The 22,237-nt window shown below is 43.4% G+C and overlaps 3 protein-coding genes across 4 annotated transcripts; 2 read left to right on the top strand and 1 right to left on the bottom strand.

Annotated features, from left to right (window-relative positions):
• The first annotated feature begins 594 nt into the window (after positions 1-594).
• On the top strand, positions 595-5,188 carry LOC124015260 (butyrophilin subfamily 1 member A1-like). 2 transcript variants are annotated; one of them, XM_046330375.1, is made up of 7 exons: positions 595-732; positions 2,071-2,151; positions 2,771-2,869; positions 2,991-3,092; positions 3,204-3,476; positions 3,595-3,673; positions 4,291-5,188. In XM_046330375.1, exons 2-7 carry the CDS (start codon positions 2,092-2,094, stop codon positions 4,875-4,877), a joined length of 1,200 nt encoding a protein of 399 aa, XP_046186331.1. In that variant the 5' UTR covers positions 595-732; positions 2,071-2,091; the 3' UTR covers positions 4,878-5,188. The 2 variants fall into 2 exon arrangements, with proteins under 2 accessions (XP_046186331.1, XP_046186330.1); XM_046330374.1 differs by having other exon boundaries at positions 3,201-3,476.
• Positions 5,189-5,357: 169 nt separating this feature from the next.
• On the bottom strand, positions 5,358-6,366 carry LOC124015261 (nucleoplasmin-like). The gene is made up of 4 exons (XM_046330376.1): positions 6,151-6,366; positions 5,962-6,044; positions 5,612-5,822; positions 5,358-5,452 (listed from the first exon to the last, which is right to left on the bottom strand). The coding sequence occupies exons 1-4, from the start codon at positions 6,200-6,202 to the stop codon at positions 5,373-5,375; spliced, it is 426 nt and encodes a 141-aa protein (XP_046186332.1). The 5' UTR covers positions 6,203-6,366; the 3' UTR covers positions 5,358-5,372.
• A 321-nt stretch (positions 6,367-6,687) lies between these two features.
• recql5 (RecQ helicase-like 5) lies at positions 6,688-22,181 on the top strand. The gene is made up of 18 exons (XM_046330372.1): positions 6,688-6,851; positions 7,110-7,231; positions 7,381-7,902; positions 8,736-8,832; positions 8,998-9,272; positions 9,439-9,521; positions 16,881-17,102; positions 17,378-17,480; positions 18,003-18,036; positions 18,144-18,205; positions 18,803-18,876; positions 18,992-19,085; positions 19,214-19,390; positions 19,629-20,290; positions 20,381-20,426; positions 20,553-20,777; positions 20,878-20,950; positions 21,029-22,181. The coding sequence occupies exons 1-18, from the start codon at positions 6,758-6,760 to the stop codon at positions 21,208-21,210; spliced, it is 3,147 nt and encodes a 1,048-aa protein (XP_046186328.1). The 5' UTR covers positions 6,688-6,757; the 3' UTR covers positions 21,211-22,181.
• The last annotated feature ends 56 nt before the right edge of the window (positions 22,182-22,237 follow it).

The raw sequence follows: 22,237 nt of genomic DNA, 5'->3' as shown, positions 1-22,237 counted from the left end.
GGCCCGGATTCCCAAAAGCATCTTAAGGCTAAGTTAATCATTAAAATGGTTAGATGAACTTAACCTGAAGATGCTTTTGGGAAACAGGGCTAAGTCAACGCTTTATACATACACACAGTTTTGATGCCACCGTGCCTCCATCTTGGCCCTCCCCCAACTGAGTAAAAATATATTGGAAGCTATAGAAATGCATTTATTAAAAGTCTACATTATTTATTTTTTTACATTACAGACACCTTCGTTCTCCTCTACCGATATAAGTAGGACACGGTGACATCCCGCCAACTTTGAGAAAAAACACTTTACAGCAGAGTTGTCTCGAGATGGCTATGCATATTCATGAAATTAGGCTAGTAGCATAGTATATATTTTATTTTTTTAGCATCTCTCTCCATTGAATACACGCGGTTGACGTCAACGAACCTAATCGAATATTCAAAACAGGATTACAATAATGCTATGTATCTACCAATCCAAAGAAAGGATAGGCGGGAGCTAGACAGGCCGCCGTTCCACTTTGTGGACAACTGATGTACCACAACAATCATGGCGGCGCTGTTTGTCTGTCTTCGGATTGAGAAAACGGAGAGAGCCGAACCATCTTCGTTCCTAGGAAAATCGTGTATGTAAACAAGGTCAGTCATACTGCAGCATACAGTCAACTTGTTCTCTAATAGAATTAGTCCTGTGTATAGAAGACACCAATCGGCTTACATTACAACATTGTGACAGGTATGTCTAGCAAGTTTGTACGACTCAACTGCATGATTGTGTCAAATCTTCTATCAAATATAATACATTCATTTCGATTGCATGAAAGTCCACAGACGTCACATAACAGCATGGCATTGTTTAGTGTCGCAAAAATAACTTAACTATCATGCAGAGTGTAAAATTCGACATGTTGCAATGTCAACCAAGGATATATAGGATCAAGCACTCTGGCAGTGCCGCAAAGTCACACGACCCTACTCATTACTTTGTGCGCAGACTGCGTGTGTCTAGACTGGTCTGTAACTGGGTCACTGTCACTCAAACAAAAGATGTAATACACATAGGCCTACTCTGAATACCTGAACAATGTTTCCTGTTTTTGTTTTCATGATTTAATTTGCCTACTCACATTTTTGTTGCATTGTATTCCATTTCATTCCATTGTATTTATTTTTGTATTCTATTACTAAAGGTTGACATGAGTTTACCATGAATTTTATAACAAATGCCATCTGGTTCTGCTCTCCACAATGTGAGCCGATGAATATGCATTTAATTTATCAATATTATTATTTTGCGCCAGTCATTATGCTAAGGGCTTCAGTGGCACACTGACCTAACTCACGTGCCACATTTACCCTGCTGTGTCTGTGTTATGGAAAAACAAAGGCCAAACACATTACTGCTGGCAGATGAGACGGCAGCAAAGAGCATGCAGGGCCAGTCACCTTACAGAGGGCCAAGTAACCTCTGCTCTGACTAATCACTGATCCTAACCAAGTTACTGATCAGTTGATGCCCCAGGCTCTAAAAGTGGGTAGGATCCCATGCTTACCTCACAATGATAATATGACTTGAATAACATCCACACAATAACTAGGTCAGAGTATCATTAAAGATACCAAAGGGGAGGTATTCTTCATGTTATGATGACCACAGAGGTGTTGCTGTTTGGATTTGGTCCAGTACGATTAGCCATGTGTTGCCTGTCCCTCCGCACTATGATTAACGATTTAGAGCAGTCTTCTTAACAGGGGAGCTGCGTTACTCCTTTGGCCATGATGCCAATGTCTTTTAACTTGACTCAGGACAGAATATAGGGCAGGGTGGAAGAGCTGACACATTTCTAATGAAAGTAGGGCAGGGGTAGTTTTAGATTTCAAACCATTTGAGTCCCCTTAGAGAATTTAGGTGGTCCTGCTACCACTGAATCAGATCAGTGGTGTGGTTTTAGTTCAGCAGTAGCACCTGTCAATCTGAAATCCTTACACGGGTAGTGTATATTCTGTCAAGTGGAGGTTCCCTGTCTGTCAAGGTACATTTAAAATGCTATTTTAACTGTCTTTTTCTTTGTAGAGTCTCAGCACAGTTTCCAAGATGATGCAGTGTTTCCACTTTATAGTCGAGCCGGTCAAAAACATCACAGCCAAGCTTAAGGTACAGTAGGTCAAACTCCTGTCATGCATTACAAATCCTCCAAACAACAAAAACACCATTTACATGTTTTGTTGTTCAAATATTTTTTGCTACGGTCAAAGATTTTATCGTAAAGGAAAGTGACTGTGGAGGGGTTGTCATGGTAGCGTCACCAGTCACATGCTTACTCAAGTAGATAGGTTTGAATTGTTTCTGTAGTTTGATTTTATTAACTATTACAAATCAAAGTTGACGTGTGTGTGTGTGTGTGTGTGTGTGTGGAAAACCCCAGGGAAAACCGATTACTGCTGGCAGATGAGACAGCAGCAGTGAGAATGCAGGGCCAAGTAACCTGCACGGACTGTTGATTTGATTTAGTTTAATAATAAATGCTGTCAGGGGGGTTATGGGAGAGAGGAGATCTCTTTCTTTCCTGCTGAAAGGAGAAGAGCATGGTGTGCATTTTGTTAAGGCCAAGTGGGTCCTTTTCTGGGTTGACCTTATTACTTCCCAATGCACTAGTAAAACACCAATTTCTGTCCTAAATCTGTTTACTTTCCTCTTTTCCTAATATTTATTTTTTATTGCTACTTTCTATGTGGTCTATGGCTAAGTCTTTACACTTTTTTTTGTCTGTCAGGAATCTCGCAAGAGGGCAAAGAATGAGAAGAGAGAGCCACTGGAAGAGAATCAGCTGTTTATAGTGGAGCTGGCTAGAGATCTCAATCGAGTGTGCCAGGTACACTGAAATATATACACACCTTTCGTAACATCCATTATACAAGTATCCCATTGCCAGGTCTAGTTTGGAGGATAAACAAGTCTACTAAATCCCCCACTTGTCTATATCCTCTCTGCAGAGGTCTGAGGTGCTGGGGAACATCTGGAAACTAGAGGACATCTGGCCCACTCCTCTTTGCAGGGCCTTCATCCTGGAGTGGGCGTCTCTGCTGGAGAGCAAGGTATGGAGAGCAGGAGCCAATATACTGTAACAGCTATTAATATATACTGTATAGCTTGCAGGTGACATTCTCCAAACACATGTTGAATGAGTCTTCACCTGTTGTCAGCAGAAGAGGCCCATGCAGTCGGATGGCTGGCCAGAGGAGAGCGAGTGGCGGAAGCAGGACCTGTTCAGTGAGAATGAAATGGAGAACGCTAAGAGGACCATCATCAACTGGACCAAGGACCTGAGAGCCCAACCTGAGCAAAGTGTGTGGCCTGGGGAGGCTGTGGCTCAAGTTCTGGAGGACCTCCAGGCTGCATGGAGGAGTCGCCACATGCCCAACCTCCTGACAGCCATGGAACTGCTCATGTGGGTCTTACTGACACAGGGCCTGGACAAGGTGGGGGCCTCCTTAAATATCAATTGTCCCCCTTAAAAAAATGAATGTATATTCATGATAACAGCTCTGATACTTACCAGAGTCGCTTTTCTCTCTCTCTCCATCTTTGTGCTTGCAGGAAGCTATCCCTCAACAGTGGCTCATATGGAAGCAGAGGACTCAGAAGATAGGTGCTGCCCGCTACATTCCTCACTCAGGTATGTGATGCCTTGGATAGGCATTGACAGAGCCAGATGTGATGTTCACAGAACGTATTGTTTACTTGACTCATATTTGTTACTAATCTGTTATGTACAATGAGGCAAACAAGTATTTAGTCAGCCACCAATTGTGCAGGTTCTCCCACTTAAAAAGATGAGGCCTGTAATTTTCATCATAGGTACACTTCAACTATGACAGACAAAATGAGAAGGAAAAAAATCCAGAAAATCACATTGTAGGATTTTTAATTTATTTATTTGCAAATTATGGTGGAAAATAAGTATTTGGTCACCTACAAACAAGCAAGATGTCTGGCTCTCACAGACCTGTAACTTCTTCTGTACCTGTACCTATGATGAAAGTTACAGGTCTGTGAGAGCCAGACATCTTGCTTGTTTGTAGGTGACCAAATACTTATTTTCCACCATAATTTGCAAATAAATTCATTAAAAATCCTACAATGTGATTTTTAAATTGATTTTTTCTCTCATTTTGTCTGTCATAGTTGAAGTGTACCTATGATGAAAATTACAGGCCTCTCATCTTTTTAAGTGGGAGAACTTGCACAATTGGTGGCTGACTAAATACTTTTTTGCCCCACTGTATATTCCAGTATGGGACTGGATCTCTAATGCAGCAGTGGAGATTTCCCTTGACCTGGACACAGCCAACCCTGACCTGCTGATCTCCAATGACGAGAAGAAGATGCGCTGCGGCTTCGAAAGAAAGGATGTGCCAAACTACCACCAGCGCTTCGATGGCTGGTGGTGCGCCACAGGGGTGGAGGGTTTCAACTCTGGCCGCCACTACTGGGAGGTGGAGGTGGGGGAGCGGGACTTTCGGCTGGGTGTGGCCAAGGAGTCAGCCCTGAGGAAGGGCTTCAAGTCCCTGAACACAGACACGGGCTACCTGACCCTGCGCCTGGAGAGGGGCACGGAGCTCAAGGCCCTGACTGTGCCCTTCACTGCCCTGCCGCCTGGTCTTATCCCCCGCAAGGTGGCCGTCTACCTGGACTACGACCAGGGCCAGCTGTCCTTCTACGACGTAGACAGCCGCTCCCACATCTACACCTACAATGAGAGCTTCAACGAGAAGCTGTTCCCTCTGTTCGGCACGACAGAGATCATTAAGGACCTGGTGATCAAGTCCCCTGGGAGCAAGGCCTATTGCCTCTGTCCCTCCCTGTGCCTGTGGGGCTGAACTTTCCCTCTTAACACCATCCCTTCACCCTATGGTTACCCTCTCACCACTCCTATAGAGTAATCAGAACCTTCGTTACTGTAAAGAACTAGACCATCATGATATTGGATAGCTATGTGACCACTGATGCTGCTGCTTCTATGTGATTCTTTCTGCCTCTTCCTTACTCCAGTTATGCTATGCACTCACATGCTCTGTATTTTCATACATTTGAAAGAATACTGTAGTATTATCTTAATCTATTGTGAAATATTAATCCTGCAATAACAATGCACTTTCCGTGATGAATAAATATATGAAACTCAAAGGTTCTACTTTTTGTGCTGTGTTTTATTGAAGTCCTTCAAATGTGATCATGTTATTGAAGACCACTGTGATCTGAAATAAAAACACAATAACTATTTCATACTGAACTGTACAATGTCATAAGGGATCAAAATAGCTAATCATGTTATGAAGTTCTAGATTTGTTTACTTACCAAGTAGGGGTGTTGATTAGAAGCCCTCCTTCTCCTCCTCCTCCCCCTCCTCCTTCTCCTCCTTCTCCTCCTCCTCCTCCCCCTCCTCATAGACCACTATGACAGCACAACAATTCCAGGTATCATTTGAATTGAACTTAAAGCCAAATAAAGAACCGAGTCCCAGAATTGACATACAAATAGTTTCTGATTAATATTTATTTTTATGCCATTCTCTAGACAATAACATCATTTTCTCCTATCTCAATTACTTACATGTCAAATGCTGTCCAGAAATGAAAAGGGGGCCCTGCCCAGAGCGAAGGTTGAAGATGACAGGTGGGATGAGCTCAAACCCACTGAAACTGACCATAGGTTGGCACATAGGGTGAAGTGTGGCAATGGGCACTGGCTTGCAGCATTCCCCAACTCTGTCCTGTACCTCCACCACATGCATCTCCTTACTGGCCTCTGCACTCAGACACATCTATACACAAGGGGAGCAGAGATTAGGGGTTGGGCTGTCATTGGACTATGTTAATTGTTGTGTCACTGACTAAGCCAAGTGATCTCTGCTAATGGGGTGTGTGGAGAGGGCTGGAGATGGACTAAAGACTTAGACTGACCGTTCGGATAAAGAACTGATGCTCCAACAAATCCTCCGCTATTTCAAACACTGCCTTTCTCTGGGTGTCATTCAGCTCACAGCCTAGTCAGAGGAGAGAGGAGACCGTGGGTTTACAATACATTGTTTGTTGTGCATCTAGGTCACCAATTTCAAGTCATCTCAAAGTGGCATTAACCTCAGTACATACCCCAGAGCACACAGACCGTGTCAGAAACAGAGGGTGAAAGGGAGAGATCCATGGCGATGAAGTTAACCTCCTTTTAATATTCTGCAATACTATGCCTATTCTCTCCCTGCTTTATTGATACATAAATCAGGGGTTTCGATTGTGTCAGTATTTTGGTTTGGGTGTTGATAAAGTGGTCTATGGAGGTCAAAAAATTTAACCAGAATTCAAACGGAGACTCACCTCACATATCCAGACAACAAAAACAATTCTAGCATTAAAATATGTCCTGGTCTGGGTCGTGCTAATCAGGTCAGGTGCTAATCACAGCGCATTCGACTCTCATTGGCCAGGAAAACAAAGGCGTGTACCCATGGATGATGAATCTAATCAGTTGTGTGCGTTTAATGTTTTTTTTTTTGCACAAAATATAAACAGATCTGTTTCGGTCATTTGACATTACATACAAATGTATATTTAAAAGAGAACCGTAGATAAAATATGTTTAAAGAGATTCACTAATTAAAATATGGCTTCCTTATTATGTGCCGACTGGCATGATGTCATCGATACGCGACGACTAGAGAATGAAGTTTGTTGTCAAGTTGGACATTTTTCTGGATAAGAGATGACTTCAATTAAAAAGGCGTTAAAAACCCATTTTGGGTTCGATAAGTTCCGATCCCAGAAGCAGGAGGACGTTGTTAAAGCAGTTGTTAAAGGTGAGAACCACAATAGACATGTTGGACTTACAATAATTTACCTAGGAACGGCTCTTCTAGTTTTAGCTAATCTTAGCCAGCCGCGGGCTATCTAACTAGCTAGGTAGCTAATTAGCAAATTCTTCAACCAGTTCATTGACTGTTACATACTACTAGCTAGCATGATCAGCTATTGTTATTAAACATATCTGAGTAATGCCGTTGCCCAAATCGGACTGTCGATGGAAAATTGTAAATTACTGCCCCTGTTGTGTGCAGGTGACCGGGATGTTTTTGTGTGCATGCCCACCGGGGCAGGGAAGTCCCTCTGCTACCAACTTCCCGCAGTGTTGGCTAAGGGTATTACCTTGGTCATATCCCCTCTTATCGCCCTCATCCAGGTCAGTCTCTCTTCTTTAGCATTTTCATCTGTTGTGTAATTTGTCCTGATTACGTGATTGATTCTGATATAGACTGAGCTATCCTTAACTGCATAGCTAGCTGTAGGTTTCTTCAATGATGATCCCTTTCTCTGTATCCACCATAACAGGACCAAGTGGACCACCTAAGGGACCTGAACATTCCTGCATGCTCCATAAACTCCAAGCTCCCTGCAGGGGAGCGCCGTCTGATCCTGGCCGATCTGGAGAGTGAGAGCCCCAGGTTGAAGCTGCTTTACATCACCCCAGAGATGGTGGCCTCCTCTGCCTTCCAGCCCTGCCTTACAGACCTACTCTCCCGGAGCCTCCTCTCCTACCTGGCTGTGGACGAGGCTCATTGTGTCTCCCAGTGGGGGCATGACTTCAGACCAGACTATCTCAAACTGGGCAGTCTGCGTGCCCGTCTTCCCGGGATACCCTGCGTGGCGCTGACGGCCACGGCACCCCAGAAGGTGCAGGAGGACATAGCAAAGTCCCTGAGGCTGCGATCACCGCTGTCCTTTGCCACACCTGTGTTTCGCAGTAACCTGCATTATGAGGTGGTGTACAGGGAGCTACTAGAGGACCCCTACAAGCACCTACATGCCTTCATCAGGGAGGCCCTGACCCTGGGGGAAGGCCCCAAAGGACAGGTTGGTGGACTAGATTCCCCTCTGACTCTCTCCTTATATGCAGTATCTATTCCTACTCTATCTAATGGATGGTGTAATCAGTTAGGGCTGGGCGTTGTGGCCTAAAAATCATAAGTCTATTTTTTTAAATTACGGGCCATTCACAATATATATGTAGATTTAAAGGTCAAATACACTGCATTTCAAACAGTCAGCAATAACCTAATGAATTCAGGGCTTGTGAAATTATACCTAGGGTAAATATAAGCCTTCCACAACCATAAAACCCACTAATAATGTAATTATTTTATCAAAATAGTTTAACCTGCTTTTTGCAATATTCAGCGATCTGGCTGAAAATGCCCAGTTTGCAACAAACTGAACATAAATTTACCAGAATCTGTGTTAATTGATTCTCTGGTTTTATTAGTGTCTGCTCTGCATGCAATTTGATGAGTTGAAAGGTTAACTTCTCCTCTATTACAGTAAAATAATGGATGGTGTAATCAGAGTAATGTGTTTCGGTGTCCCTATGACCGATTCTGTTGGAACAAACCTTAAATGCAAATAGTGAGTTGAAACACTTATCAGGGAGGAAGTGATGTGTCATCTTTGTTGTTGTGAGTGGAAGGGGGAGGGGCCTGTGTGTGTGAGAGAGAATGGGAAGGTGCAAAGGAGACAAGACCAAAAAGACATGAGAAAATGCAGACAAACGGTCATAAAATACAAAAAGTGATTGTTGTGATACAGACATTTGGAATATTGCGCTAAAACATGAATTCAATATGTCATCCAGCCTTATAATCAGTGCATGGTACTTAGCTTGGGATATTTATCTGTATGTCTTTCTTCAGGGTTGTGGAATTGTGTACTGTCGGACCAGAGATGGCTGTGAGACGGTGGCTTACCAACTGACTAAGCTGGGAGTCCTGGCCAAGCCTTACCATGCAGGTGAGACATTCCTCAAGGGCTTACAAACATTGTGGGGTAGGATAGTAAATGGCAATGTTAAAGTTTAATAAAGATCAGAATCAAGCAGATTATTTTATTGATGGAGAGACTAGACATAACAAAGTGTGCGGCATGACTCTTGACCTTTAACTCCTGCTTGTGTAGGGTTGAAGGCAGGAGATCGCACAGAGGCTCAGACTGATTGGATGCAGGGTAAGGTGCTTGTCATTGTGGCCACCATCAGCTTTGGCATGGGGGTGGACAAATCTAATGTCAGGTTTGTGGCCCATTGGAACCTTGCCAAGTCACTAGCCAGTTACTACCAGGAATCTGGGCGTGCGGGGCGAGACGGCCTGCCCTCTTCCTGCAGGACGTACTACTCCCCCAAGGACAGGGAGCAGTTGAACTTCCTCATCCGCAAGGAGGTGGCCCGCAAACAGGTTACGTCTAGACTACACTGTCAACCTGCCTCACGGGCTTGTTATTAGTATAGCAATATGATGGTGCTGTAAATGCATGGGGATTGCAGTTGGTGTGTAGAATGTTCAATTCGTTTTATGTTTGTTTATTTAACTTTGAGCGAATGATTGTGTGACTTCTCTGCAGGCAAAGCGTGGCTCAGAGAAAGATCAGGACAAGGCTTCCATCACAGACTTCGAGGCCATGGTGTCATTCTGTGAGCAAGAGGGGTGAGTGTTATATAACACAGGGGTTCCCAAACTTTTACACTCGGGCCCCCTCTTCCAGCATTGGGGAACATCTCGCGCTCCCCCTGCGCTCGCGCGCCACATCTATTTCTGTGACCACAAGCACTGTTCATGACACACCCTTTTTGTTGGAGGAGAGAAGATTTTGCAGGTTTAAAAGCATACAATATTTCCTGCAAATCTACACATTTTGTCATGGTGTGCGGAGAAACTTTTGCAGTTTTAAAGCAAATTTTCTTGCAATTCTATATGTTTTGTCATGTGATATTTGAGTGACTCAAACATTACAAAAAATCAACAGGCTGGTTGATCTGGACATTTCGGACAAGTTATAAATGGCTCTCTAAGGTCTGCAATGACTGAGAAACTGATGATGCACTACATCATTTTGAAATTGCAACGTGTGTGTGTGTGTGTGTGTGTGTGTGTGTGGACAGCAGCAGCCAACAGTTTGGGAACCCCTGATATAACTCACCACAATCATCTGCATTTTGTTTTATTTCATGTAAGAGAGATACAAAAGCGTATTGCACTATTTTAGGCAGGCTAAGAAAATGCTTTTTCAGAAGGAAGAGATGCCCTTTTTAACCTATGCAACAACTATATGGAAATGACAGCATTACTCTTTTTCTGTTTTTGTGTGTAACTGTAAAGCATATTACAAGGCAGCAGAGGGCAGGCATGGTCCTCTGAATCGCCTGAGGAATGAGATAATGGCTTGTTTTTGCTGAACTAATGCTGTGTTCACGTGCTAGTCGGAACTAGGAAACAGACTTTTTCGACTTGCTAACTGGTTGTAGTTATACACGTGCCGCGTTCAACCAGTTAGCAAGTCGGACATTTCTGTGTTTCCTTGTTCCATCTAGCACTTGAACAAGGAAATAAAGCAAAGGAAGTCCTTTAGATAGAAGACATATGGCAACACTCTTACAAGGGGTTTGGCAAGATGCCTCCATTTAAGTGAGTTGAAACTGCAGAGGGCTCTTTCTTAGAGTCTATGAGCCAGTGGCAGAGGTTGAGTTGACACCCATACATCCTAGAACTGACAGACATTCATCTCCCCAAGCAATCTCCTGTGCTTCTATTGGGATCTTTTGTGTGTGTGTGTGTGTGTGTGTGTGTGTGTGTGTGTGTGTGTGTGTGTGTGTGTGTGTGTGTGTGTGTGTGTGTGTGTGTGTGTGTGTGTGTGTGTGTGTGTGTGTGTGTGTGTGTGTGTGTGTGTGTGTGTGTGTTTCCATGCTCCTGTGTTCCTTGTGTCTTTGTTGTGTGGATCAGTTGAAGCCGTCCTAGAGGTCTAGTCTTGTCCATCTCTCACGTCAAAGACTGCTTTGTTAGCCAGCAGAGCCCAGGGATGCCCCATGGAATGTTGATACTCCTGAAAGCCGGGCCTGTTTGACTGCTTCTCAGGGAGGCTCTGTGTGTGTTTTGTATGGAGGTGTGTTGTTCAAGGGCCGGGCTCCTTTATAGATGGGCTCCACACCCTCCCCACGGGTCCTCATCATTCCTCCGGGGTTAAGAGGCCCATAGTGTCTCTCCAGAATGTCTCTCCTGGTGATACAGTGGTACTCCATAGAGTGCCTGTTTAAAATGTCTCTCCTCATTATTGGGGGAAGTGGGGATTGTCTCAGGTTAGCTGATTATGTGGGCCCTTGGTTCTGGTTCTGTGACAGCAGCAGCACGTCAAACAGGTCATCAGCAGCATGAGCAGGAAGACCACTAGGAAAGAAAACACGATTGACAACACCTTTTATAGTAGCTAGCCTACATATTTGAATTTTGTCCAGACAAGATGATTGATTTCACACTATCTAAAGTGATATTAAAGATGTTGGAGTTTCATCCGTTGCAAGACATGTTCTGACATGTTCTGAAGCACATGGTTAGGTGTATGGAGTATATCTCCACTGAGAGGTGTGTGTGTGTTATATCTATGTATATATTATGTATGAGAGGTGTAGATTACCGATGAAGAGGACGAGGACAGCGAAGGCCCCCATCTCCAGAGGGCTGGCGGTGGGGAGACCCTGCAGTTTGGCCCAGAGCTTCTGTAGCAGGGTCAGCATCTCCTCCCTGGTATCCATCATGTCCCTCACACTGAGGGGGGGTGCAACTCTGTAGTATCTGGGTGCAGGTTGTATGATGTGACCACTTTGCTGAAGCCACAAATAAAGGGATAAAACTGGATGAAAGATGGATTATTGATTATTAATAATGGATTATTATTACAATATATTGTTAGAATTATTAGAATCTAGGCATTTGTTTCATTCCTTATTATTCACCCATAATGGACTGTGAGTCTAGAAGTCAGAGATGCTGTATGTTACTGTCTAACTATGTAGATGACCTGACACCAATGGAATGTTGACAAACCATTGTGTTCATCCTTGAATATATAGGCGAGCTGCTAGTGCATGTGTTTCTGATGAGTAGGTAGGACAGAGCGAAATCAACGGATTCCAGCTCCTCCTATAAGAAAGAGGAGGATCTAGAAAGTGTGTTATAATCTGGTAATATGTTTGTGTGTGTGAAGGATTGAGTTTTTCTGGGCCAGTGGGATTGTGTCTGTTCCAGGCTTACTAGAGTAATTCTAGGGCTCTCCCAGCAGCATAGCTGTGGACTGACACACCACAGTTATCACAACTGTCATGAGACCGAGAGAAGGGTCCCACTGGCTGACTGTACAAAAGGAGGACTTTTATCTATGTTATTTCAAGGGCAGACTCTGATATTTGCCTTGTTGTGTGTTAGAATATATTTTAAGTTTCTGTCTATTCATTATGCACATATGAGTAGGACATATGTTGCTGTTGCTATGGGAAAGTATGTTCCCTATAAACTGTGAATAGCAGTTGGGTAATTGGACAATTGATGCCAAGACAGGATCCTGCTCATAGGAATTATCTCATGATCATCCCTTCACAGTTCTCCTCCTCATCACACTCTCTTTATCTTCTTCTCTCTAGTTATGCACCTTCTCCTCTCCCAACCCTGATCACACTGTAGGCTACTTGATTACATTACATGTCCGTTCTCTTCATCACAACACTAGATTGACTTGGATTAGGATATAATTTAATGTATTGATTCTATTAAAGGGGAAGTCTTTAGACAAATAGAATAGTGCTTCAATTCATTTGATAGTAAAATGCTTTATTGACTATAGGTGTGGCATGTAAAACAGATACCAGACTGTTGGCTCAGTCTCTTTGTCCTGTTGTCTGTGTCCCTTTTTAAAGCATTTCTGTTACTGTTGTGTTGCTGGACCAGACCGAGTCCATTGTGGTGGAATGTGTTCTGGCCAATGTATTTTGTATGAATTCCGCTGACAATAGTTTTTAATTCAGTGCTGTTTCCCACAGCTGCTCTGTCTCTCTCTCTCCCAGGTAGACTCCCACCAGCTGGTGTGGTGATAGATCCCAGTCAGACTGGGCTTTCACCAGTCTCCGGTTTCACGGCTAGGCCGGGGGGTATGGGAGCAAGTCTTCCCACAGTAGTAAAGTCTAGCTAAATATTTAGCTGTTAGAAATTTCATTATGATAATGACATACAGGAAGAGTGCTCTCCTTCTAGAGCTGTTCCAACTCTGGTCCACACTGTGTTCACATGTAAATAGCCTCCCTATTAATACAGAATACACTACCCATACAGCTAAATTACACTCTTCACATCCTATTGGTTAGGCTATAAAGTATGCTAAGACTGTTATTCTGGCCTGTATTTGCATGTATATAGGCTACATGTACACACTCACAACCAGCATACACTCACCTGAACTGTATGGGTAGTTTGCAGATATGCAACAGAGTAAATAAAGGTGCTAAACTGTGCTTGTCTAACGAAGCGAATCAGTTAGTGATGTAACACAAGCACCAACACCTACCTGAGTGAGTGTGGAGAGAGAGTTCCTTGTGTGTTGCTGTGTGAGTTGGAGCCAGCAGTGACACAGAGGTGGTGACTTCGCCTCCTCGACCCAGCGGTCTTTTCAGGATTAGGGTTAGCAGAGATAAGTCCTCAAGTAGCGATTAGCATCGAAGCCAAGAGATGACCAAAACCCCATCCGCTGCACTGCTGTCCTCTGTACAGTCTGTTCTGGGTTTCAGAAAGGAAACACATCGGGCTCGATTTGAGCTTTCTCCAGCTGTCATTGGTTTGCTTTCCACCGTCTCTCTCCACTCTTACTCTCTCCTTTTATTCTTGCTTCTCTCCCAGTTAGTAGTAGCTGTTGTCGTCTCTTGGTGCCAGTGGAAAAGGCAGCGGTTGTGCAATAGCAACGCTGTTTATCTCCACTTACACAGGACTCCTGCTGTGTTTTTGTGCTCTCTGCCTGTTGTATTAATATAGGCTAGTTCATCAGCTCCTTCTGCTGTGGGTTGTTTTCTTCTTCCTTCACTCCTCCTCTGGAAAGTCTCTGTTGCTTCATGAGCTCTTTCTCGCTCTCTTTCTCTCTCACTGTCTGTCTCTTACTCTCCTCCTCCCTTGGTGAGACTGCCACTTTCCCCCCTCTTTGAAAGCTGTGGAGACTGGGTTTCCATCCGAGGTAGTCTTGCTTTGTGTGTTATGGAGGTGTCTTGACTAGTATTCCTCCAAGAGACACTAGCCTGTATGAATGTGTGTACGACTGAGTGTGTGTGTGTGTGTGTGTGTGTGTGTGTGTGTGTGTGTGTGTGTGTGTGTGTGTGTGTGTACATGACATAATATTGTGTATTGCGTGAAAGAGCCAGCTGTTATACAAAGAAGCGGAACAGCCATACTCTAAAGAGTGAATAGACATTCAGATGTTAATCTATTTAAAAGTCATTTAGAACAGTAACATCATTAACAACCACCACCCATGACCAATCTCACTCACCTACAAGTCTCCTAAAAGTAGATCATTTTGGTTTGTTATTCAGACTAGACTCTAGGGAAGCAGTTATTTTATAGAACCACGTCTCTGTTTCACATTATTCACTCAGGAGTCTTTCCACACCCACAACCCCTTTTTCTCCTCATCAATCAAGTTTGTCAGAATAGAAGGGAGTGGTGTGTCTACGAGTGAGCAGACGTATTGATAGTAGTGAGCAAACGTAGTGAGCAAACGCATCCAGTTCACAGACGTATTGATAAACGGGTGTTCTTTTACTGGAGAATACTCTTCACACTCCTGCAGAGTCACTGCATTTGATTTCCATAACTGTTTGACCGCACCCATTTTGATTTGAATGAAACTTTCCATACATATTTGCCCATGGTAGAAGTGGTCAGAAAGTGTCTTTTTTTTTTGACCTGAATGCCAAAACATTCTAGCTCAAAGTGGACCAGTTTTGCATATCCCACAATGTCTTCATCACTGGAAAAGATAAACAGTTAGATTTGAAATCATTTAAAAGCTTTCAAAAAGGGTTGTCAAAATATTTGATACATTCTTTCAGTTGAGACACAACATGCTCTTGAGTACAGGGTGGGTGTCATTTCAATCATAGAAATATAATTCATAGAATGGACCTATCCCTTCAGACCCCTGCAATTAAGCTGATACACCATTGACATTTTAAATGTAATTAAAATGTTTACTTCTAATTACTACCATAAAGATGGCTGCTGGTCCACCCACAATTGAATGTCAACTTAAATGGGAATGTCTATTCTATGATCTATATTTCTTTGATTTCAATAGGTTTCCTATGGAAGATTGACAATGTTATTTAAACAAACTGATATTCTCATTCAAGTCAACATTCTCTGATGTGTGGACCTCCAACCATCTCTGTGGTACCATTTTTAAAAGTAGATTTTATTTTTATTTTAGTCACATTTTAGTAAATTTATCAGCTAAAACATGACAACCACCCTGTATTCAAGAGTATGTTGTGTCTCAACCGATGGCAGGCACAATTCAAAAACCTCAGATGATAGTTTGACAACCCTTTTTGTACGTTTTTAAATTATATCAAACTCAACTGTTTATCTTTTCCAGTGATTTAGGACATTGATGTCTCATGTTATGGTGGGGTATGCAAAATAAGTCAACTGTTTATCTTTTCAGTGATTTAGGACATTGATGTCTCATGATTTAGTCAACTGTTTACATTGATGTCTCATGTTATGGTGGGGTATGCAAAATAAGTCAACTGTTTATCTTTTCCAGTGATTTAGGACATTGATGTCTCATGTTATGGTGGGGTATGCAAAATAAGTCAACTGTTTATCTTTTCCAGTGATTTAGGACATTGATGTCTCATGTTATGGTGGGGTATGCAAAATAAGTCAACTGTTTATATTTTCCAGTGATTTAGGACATTGATGTCTCATGTTATGGTGGGGTATGCAAAATAAGTCAACTGTTTATCTTTTCCAGTGATTTTAAGACATTGATGTCTCATGTTATGGTGGGGTATGCAAAATAAGTCAACTTGAGCACCTATATCACCTAAATGTTTTGGCATTCAGGTTTCAAAAAGCAGTGGTGTAAAGTACTTAAGTAAAAATACTTTAAAGTACTACTTAAGTAGTTTTTTTTTCGGTATCTTTACTATTTTACATTTTCGACAACTTTTACTTCACTACATTCCTAAAGAAAATGATGTACTTTTTAATATTTACATTTTCTCTGACACCCGAAAGTGCTCTTACATTTTGAATGCTTAGCAGGACAGGAAAATTGTTCAATTCACGCATTAATCAAGAGAACACCCCTGGTCATCCCTACTGCCTCTTATCTGGTGGACTCTCGAAACATAAATGCTTAGTTTGTAAATTATGTCTGAGTTTTGGAGCATGTCCCTGGCTACCCGTAAAATGTAAAAAACAATGATAATTGTGCTGTCTGGTTTGCTTAATCTAAGGAATTTAAAGGAATTTAAATTGTATTTATAGTTTGATACTTAAGTATATTTTAGCAATTGCATTTACTTTTGATACTTAAGTATATTTAAAACCAACTACTTTTACTCTAGTAGTATTTTACTGGGTGACTTTTTTTTGGAGTCATTCTCTATTAATTAAGGTATCTTTACTTTTACTCAAGTATGACAATTGGGTACTTTTTCCACTACTGCCAAAAAGTAACTTTCTGACCACTTCTATCATGGGCAAATATGTATGGTAAGTTCTTTTGTTCAAATCAAAAGGGGTGTGGTCAAACAGGCATTCAAATCAAATGGAACGACCCCTCTCTGCTCAAGTAACATCTAGTGACTCGGGTCGGGTCACAGCCTTATTTGGCCACATGATATCTTGGCTCTGAGCATTTTGAGACACTGAGCTACTCTGTGAATGCAAGGCCTCCTAGGGGTTTGACCTCTAGCATGTCTGCAATATGTTTGTCTCTCTCACACCCGTATTTCTGGGCTCTCTCAGCTGCCGCCATGCCACCATCTCCAAGTTCTTTGGGGACCAGAAGCCGGACTGTGCGGGGGCCTGTGACTACTGTCGTGACCCCAAGGCTGTGCGGGCCCAGCTGGAGAAGGGGGCCACTTTGTGCACCAAGACTGGAGCAGCTTGGAGCACACAGCCCAGGGGCCCGTTTGGGTTTGACCGTGACCTCTACGCCGGGGGGAGGAAGGGCTACGGCTTTGAGAGGTCAGAAATGCAATGGTCTAGTAGCCTGGAGGCCGGTCTAAAGTAGAAATAGACTGGCATCCAGGCTAAAATTTGTTGTAGTTTTTAGTTGCTAACAGGGCAAGATGGGGGGGGGGGGATTTCCTTCTGACTCGCTAGTCATGTTTTGGTTGCAGTATTTGGTTGGATTAGGATTATTTTCAAATGTATTGTTGATTTTAAAATGTGTCTTCTAGCTGTCAGTCATAGACGGTACAGTAGGAATGCTGAAGTCTGTGGTGATGTCATCTCCTCAGGCATGATGAGGAGGGCTGGGAGAGTGGTGGTGATGATGATGGCTCCGAGCATCGGAGGAAGGAGTTTGGAGATCTCTTCAAGAAACAAATGAACCTGCGCAAGGTGAAACCTCGCATTCATGTACTGTGTACATGGACAGCCCTACTGTTATACACAACATCTGACTCATAAGCGTTCCATTGCTTCAGTAAACAAACCTTCATACTCTGTAGCAGCTTCCTCTCTCTCCACATCTGTGTTCCAGCTGTGGCCAGCCAGTCAGCCAGGCAAGGAGGCTATGGGGCTAGGGGCCCCTGTAAGGCACCATGTGGTAAATCTCTCCCATATGTGGAGTCAAATCGGCACAACAGGGCTTTTCAAATCAATACTATTAATCCTGACAAACAAAAGACGTGTTGAGTTGAGCCATTATTTTGAGACTGTTGCTTTGAGATGCTGCCAGCAACAGCATGGGGCTTGGAACACTGAAAATATTAGAAACTAGGTGAGAGAGGTAGCGGTCTAGTGCTGGAGTGAGGAATTTGAGGGGCCCTCTGTAGGTTCTCTGCTCTAACTCACAACAGAAGTGTGAGGGAGGTGTCTTATTTCCCTTTGTTTACTTCTCTCTCTCTCTTTCCTCTGTAGGTGTCTGAGGGACACAAAGATTCATTTATCCCCCAGGTGGGTTCTCTACTGTTGTAATATCAGTGTAGACAAGCAAAGTGACTGTCTAATAATACTGTTATGTGACTGAATGGGTTTGGATATTGTGTTCAACTGTGTCTGCAGATGATAACTGCCTACTCAGGGAGGCCAGCAGCCAGAAAATCCCCAGGCTCACTGTCAAGGTACAGCTCTAGTATGGAAACGTCTCGCATGCTCACGTACTTGCAAAGCAATATGCACATTTGCATGTTTTTGATGTTTAATGCACATGTCCTTGTGTATTCAGCGTCTCCACCATTATGAGCTCGTTAGAAACGAGTTATTAATCCATAATTAAATTCTGCTTTAAATCGTTCACCCAAAAAGATGCTGGCTTATCCCGGGTCCCAAACTCAATTTGTGATCTAATGCACAGAGCACTGAACATCTATGTTTGCAGATCAAGGGAACAGAAAGGGGATTGTACTACCACTGTGGTTCATACATGTATTACAAGAATAGCCATTTTCAAGGAAAAACTTAGCCCCATTTGTACTTTTTTAGCGGTGTCTGACTGATTGTATGTCATGATTTAAAAAAAGTTTCAATAAATATATGTAAAGTGTTGATTTTATTCTGGAGCTGCTACTGACCAGTTCTCCCTTGTAAAGACATGCTTTAAATCTCAATGACACTTTCCCTTTGAATAGAGGGGGGAAATAAAATGAATACATCTCCACTTACCTTTAAAAACAATAGTTTTGACGGGAGTGTGTGCCAAATGTGTGCATCAATTCTAGGCCCGGGAGCACTGTGTGGCCCTGTTACAGGAGGCTCTGAACAACCACCAGGTGGCAGCAGCAGACACACACAGGTACCAGTCACTACTAACCACATGCACCTAAAATACCAAGTCATTGAAGCCACTGGGACAACTGAACTGACACTTGGATTTCTTTCTTTGCCTTTTTCCCCCGCCCCTCACCCAGATCTGAAACACTCTCCTTGGCAGTGGATATTGAACATGAGGTCTTCAAGATCACCAAGTCTTCCAACCTGTACAAAGCAGCTGTCCTGAAGAGAGTAAGTAGCTCCTGACTACTGTCTGGTTTATTGTACAACTGTAAAGTCACTTTAGGTATCGAGTCCTATGGAAGCTATTTTTTAAAAGTTATTCTTTCACTCATCTAACTTATCTCTTGTTCCTAAAGGTATCAGAGATGAAGAAGGGAGGGGCTGCCTCTGCAGGAGGAGGAGGAAGAGAAGGGACCAGCGGCTCTGGGGAATCCACAGAGATAAAGACTGAATCCAAAGACGAAGCAGCCTCCTCCTCTTCCTCTTTGACTGAGGAGCAGCAGGGCTTCACGCCTGCCTCACAGATCTACTCAGTAAGGCCCAACACCACAGCACACAGAGGACTCTGCTTTTACTTTGCCTTAGAAAATACTGTAGTGCTCCTTTTATAAGCAGCAGTAATGACTAAATATGTATCTACTGGCTAATGCATTGAGACTGTCTCAGCCCATTTAGTAACAGGATGCGGTCAGTGTTATTGTGAGTCAGCCTCATACTGGGTTCTATTAGTAACTAAGCATCCTTCCTTCTGTGTCTCCTTCTCGCCACCAGCTAAAGCGGAAGAGAATAGGAGCAGGTCTGAGGGGCTCCTCCAACCCCTTCCAGACTGCCAGTGAGCTGCTGAGGGCCTCTAACTGTGAGGGCTCCACTACAGGTCCAGGGGCCAACAGTGGGACAGGGAGCGGGGGCCCCAACTGCCTGGCTGGGTCTGGAGAGTCAGCCGGTGAGGAGGAGAGGGGGAAGAGGAAGGAGACAAATACTGGAGATACAGCACCAACCATCAGCTCCTCCATCAGAGCTAAAGCCAATGCAGTCTCTGCCTTCCTGAACAGTCCCACCAAGACAGGAGGCAAGGCCCTGAGCAAGAAGCAGAAGCTAGCGGAGGCTGCTAAGAACTCCTGCAACATTACCCAGTACTTTGGGAGGAAACCGATTGAAAAGAGTCAAGAGGTGGAGATAAGAACCAATGATGTGTCATCTCAGGCCTTTTCAATACCACCCCAGTCACTCCCCACTCAGGAAATCACACCTGCTACTGTCTCCATGGATACCATCCCTATGGACACTAGTCCCATGGAAATCATCCCCATGGAAACCATCCCCATTGAAACTATCCCTATGGACACCATCCCCACAGAAATCAACAACTTGGATAATGATGATGATGAGGAGGGTAAAGAGGAAGCTAAACTGGACTTGGACTCTATCACAGTGTAAGATGTCCCTCGGAAGTTGTAGATAAAGTCTTTTACTGGTTTATTCTGTTTTGCGCCTCTCTCTAAACTCCTTTGTCTTCTTCACAGGCAAAATGCACATGAAAGCAAGGCTAAATCATTGCTAAAACTAAGGGTATGGAGATCAATATTATATTGCCACAACAGTCTTATTGTGTTGTCCATGGTTTTTTAACAGTAATGTAATGATGACATCATTGTTAACATCTACTACCACATTTTCTGTGTGTGTGTGTGTCAGCTATGTGCAGACAGTGAAGAGAGTGAGGCCCTCCCCTCAGCCAAGCGCAGCTGCCCCCTACAGGACAGCAGGAAGAAGGTGACCTTTAACCCCAAAGTCCAGGAGACTGTACTGGAGCCAGGGAGCCCAAGCACAGCCCCCAAGCCTGTGTCTCTGAAGGAGGTGGCTGACATTGTGGTGCGCTGTCTAGACCCTTTCTATACGCAGGGCAAGTTTGCCACCAAGGTGAGGGAGAGAGGGAAGGGGCATAAGCTGTGATGAAGATATTTGGTTCTTCATTTGTCACTTTTTCAAATCGTAGTATTCCAAATCTTCCTTGTTGTAGGAGCTGTTCAAGTCATTTGCCCGCTACTTGTCTCATCTACTAGCAGAGGGGAGGAGTAGGGGAAGAGGTCAAGGTGAGGAAGACAAACATTGTGTGATGCGCACTAGCGCAAGCTGCCTTTTCTAATAATGAACTATATTTATGTCCACAGTGAAAATGCAGGCCAGGAATCTGATAAAGAAGTTCTTCAGCAGTGTGAAGCGCTGTGAGAGTGAAGCAGACTGGAAGCACCTGAAGGGACCACACAGCACTGAGACCTCTGAGCACAGAGGGATGGGAGGAGGCGGGACTATGAACAGAAAGGTGGAGGAGGATAACAACCTGGGGGTCTGATCCCTTCATCCACTCTCTCTCTCCAACTGATTCCCTCCCTCACATCTCTCCCAGGCCAAGATACTGAGCCGTTACAGAGATGATCTGCTGCTATGCTGTGTCAACTCCAGGCTCATGCTGTCGTGGTGTGGAGAGCCGCTGTAATGGCGGATAGTTAAACATGTACTGTATACAGCACGTATGTTGCTGCTGCTATGGAACAAGTTGTCATCCCTGCTCAACGCCGAACAGAGGTGGCTCTTTGTTTGATGTTAGCACCATGTGACTAGGACATGGATGCTATTGCTATACCAGGCCAAACCCTGCTGCTACCCGGTCTGTCATTCTGCCTGACTAAAGAGGACAGCCAGCTGGATGTGTAACAACCACACTCTATCCTTGATTGATTTTAGAGATGTAATTTAATGTCTTTTTTGTTGTTCGTTTGTTAGTTATTAGTTGTTTTCGTGAGATTCTAAATGAGAACTTTTGTTTATGCTGAGGAATCCCCAAAAAGATTATTTTTTTCTCTTGTCCTTATGGTTATCTGGTACAAAGTTCTTAAAAGATCAGAGCTGGACACGTCTGCCTGTGCTGGTTGGTGACGGGGTGGGTGACATTTCAAACATGATGGAATCCAAAGAGCACTTGATGCACCAATGGGGAAAAACACCCAGCCATCACAGAAATGTATCTAAACAACACCCATCCTTCACAGAAATGTATCTAAACAAAACCCATCCTTCACAGAAATGTATCTAAACAACACCCAGCCATCACAGAAATGTATCTAAACAAAACCCATCCTTCACAGAAATGTATCTAAACAAAACCCATCCTTCACAGAAATGTATCTAAACAACACCCAGCCATCACAGAAATGTATCTAAACAAAACCCATCTATCCTTCACAGAAATGTATCTAAACAAAACCCAGCCTTCACACACTTGCTCCATGTGAGACCTGTAAAATAAAATCTCTTAACACTGAATGTCTAGTGGTTGTGACTAATTGGCTCATAGGCAATATACAATTAGATTAAGTGGA

Source organism: Oncorhynchus gorbuscha, linkage group LG26 (genome assembly GCF_021184085.1).
Source record: "Oncorhynchus gorbuscha isolate QuinsamMale2020 ecotype Even-year linkage group LG26, OgorEven_v1.0, whole genome shotgun sequence".
Classification (NCBI taxonomy): Eukaryota; Metazoa; Chordata; class Actinopteri; order Salmoniformes; family Salmonidae; genus Oncorhynchus; species Oncorhynchus gorbuscha.
The sequence above is the reverse complement of the archived record's forward strand: the minus strand, read 5'-3'. Positions and strand labels throughout refer to the sequence as shown.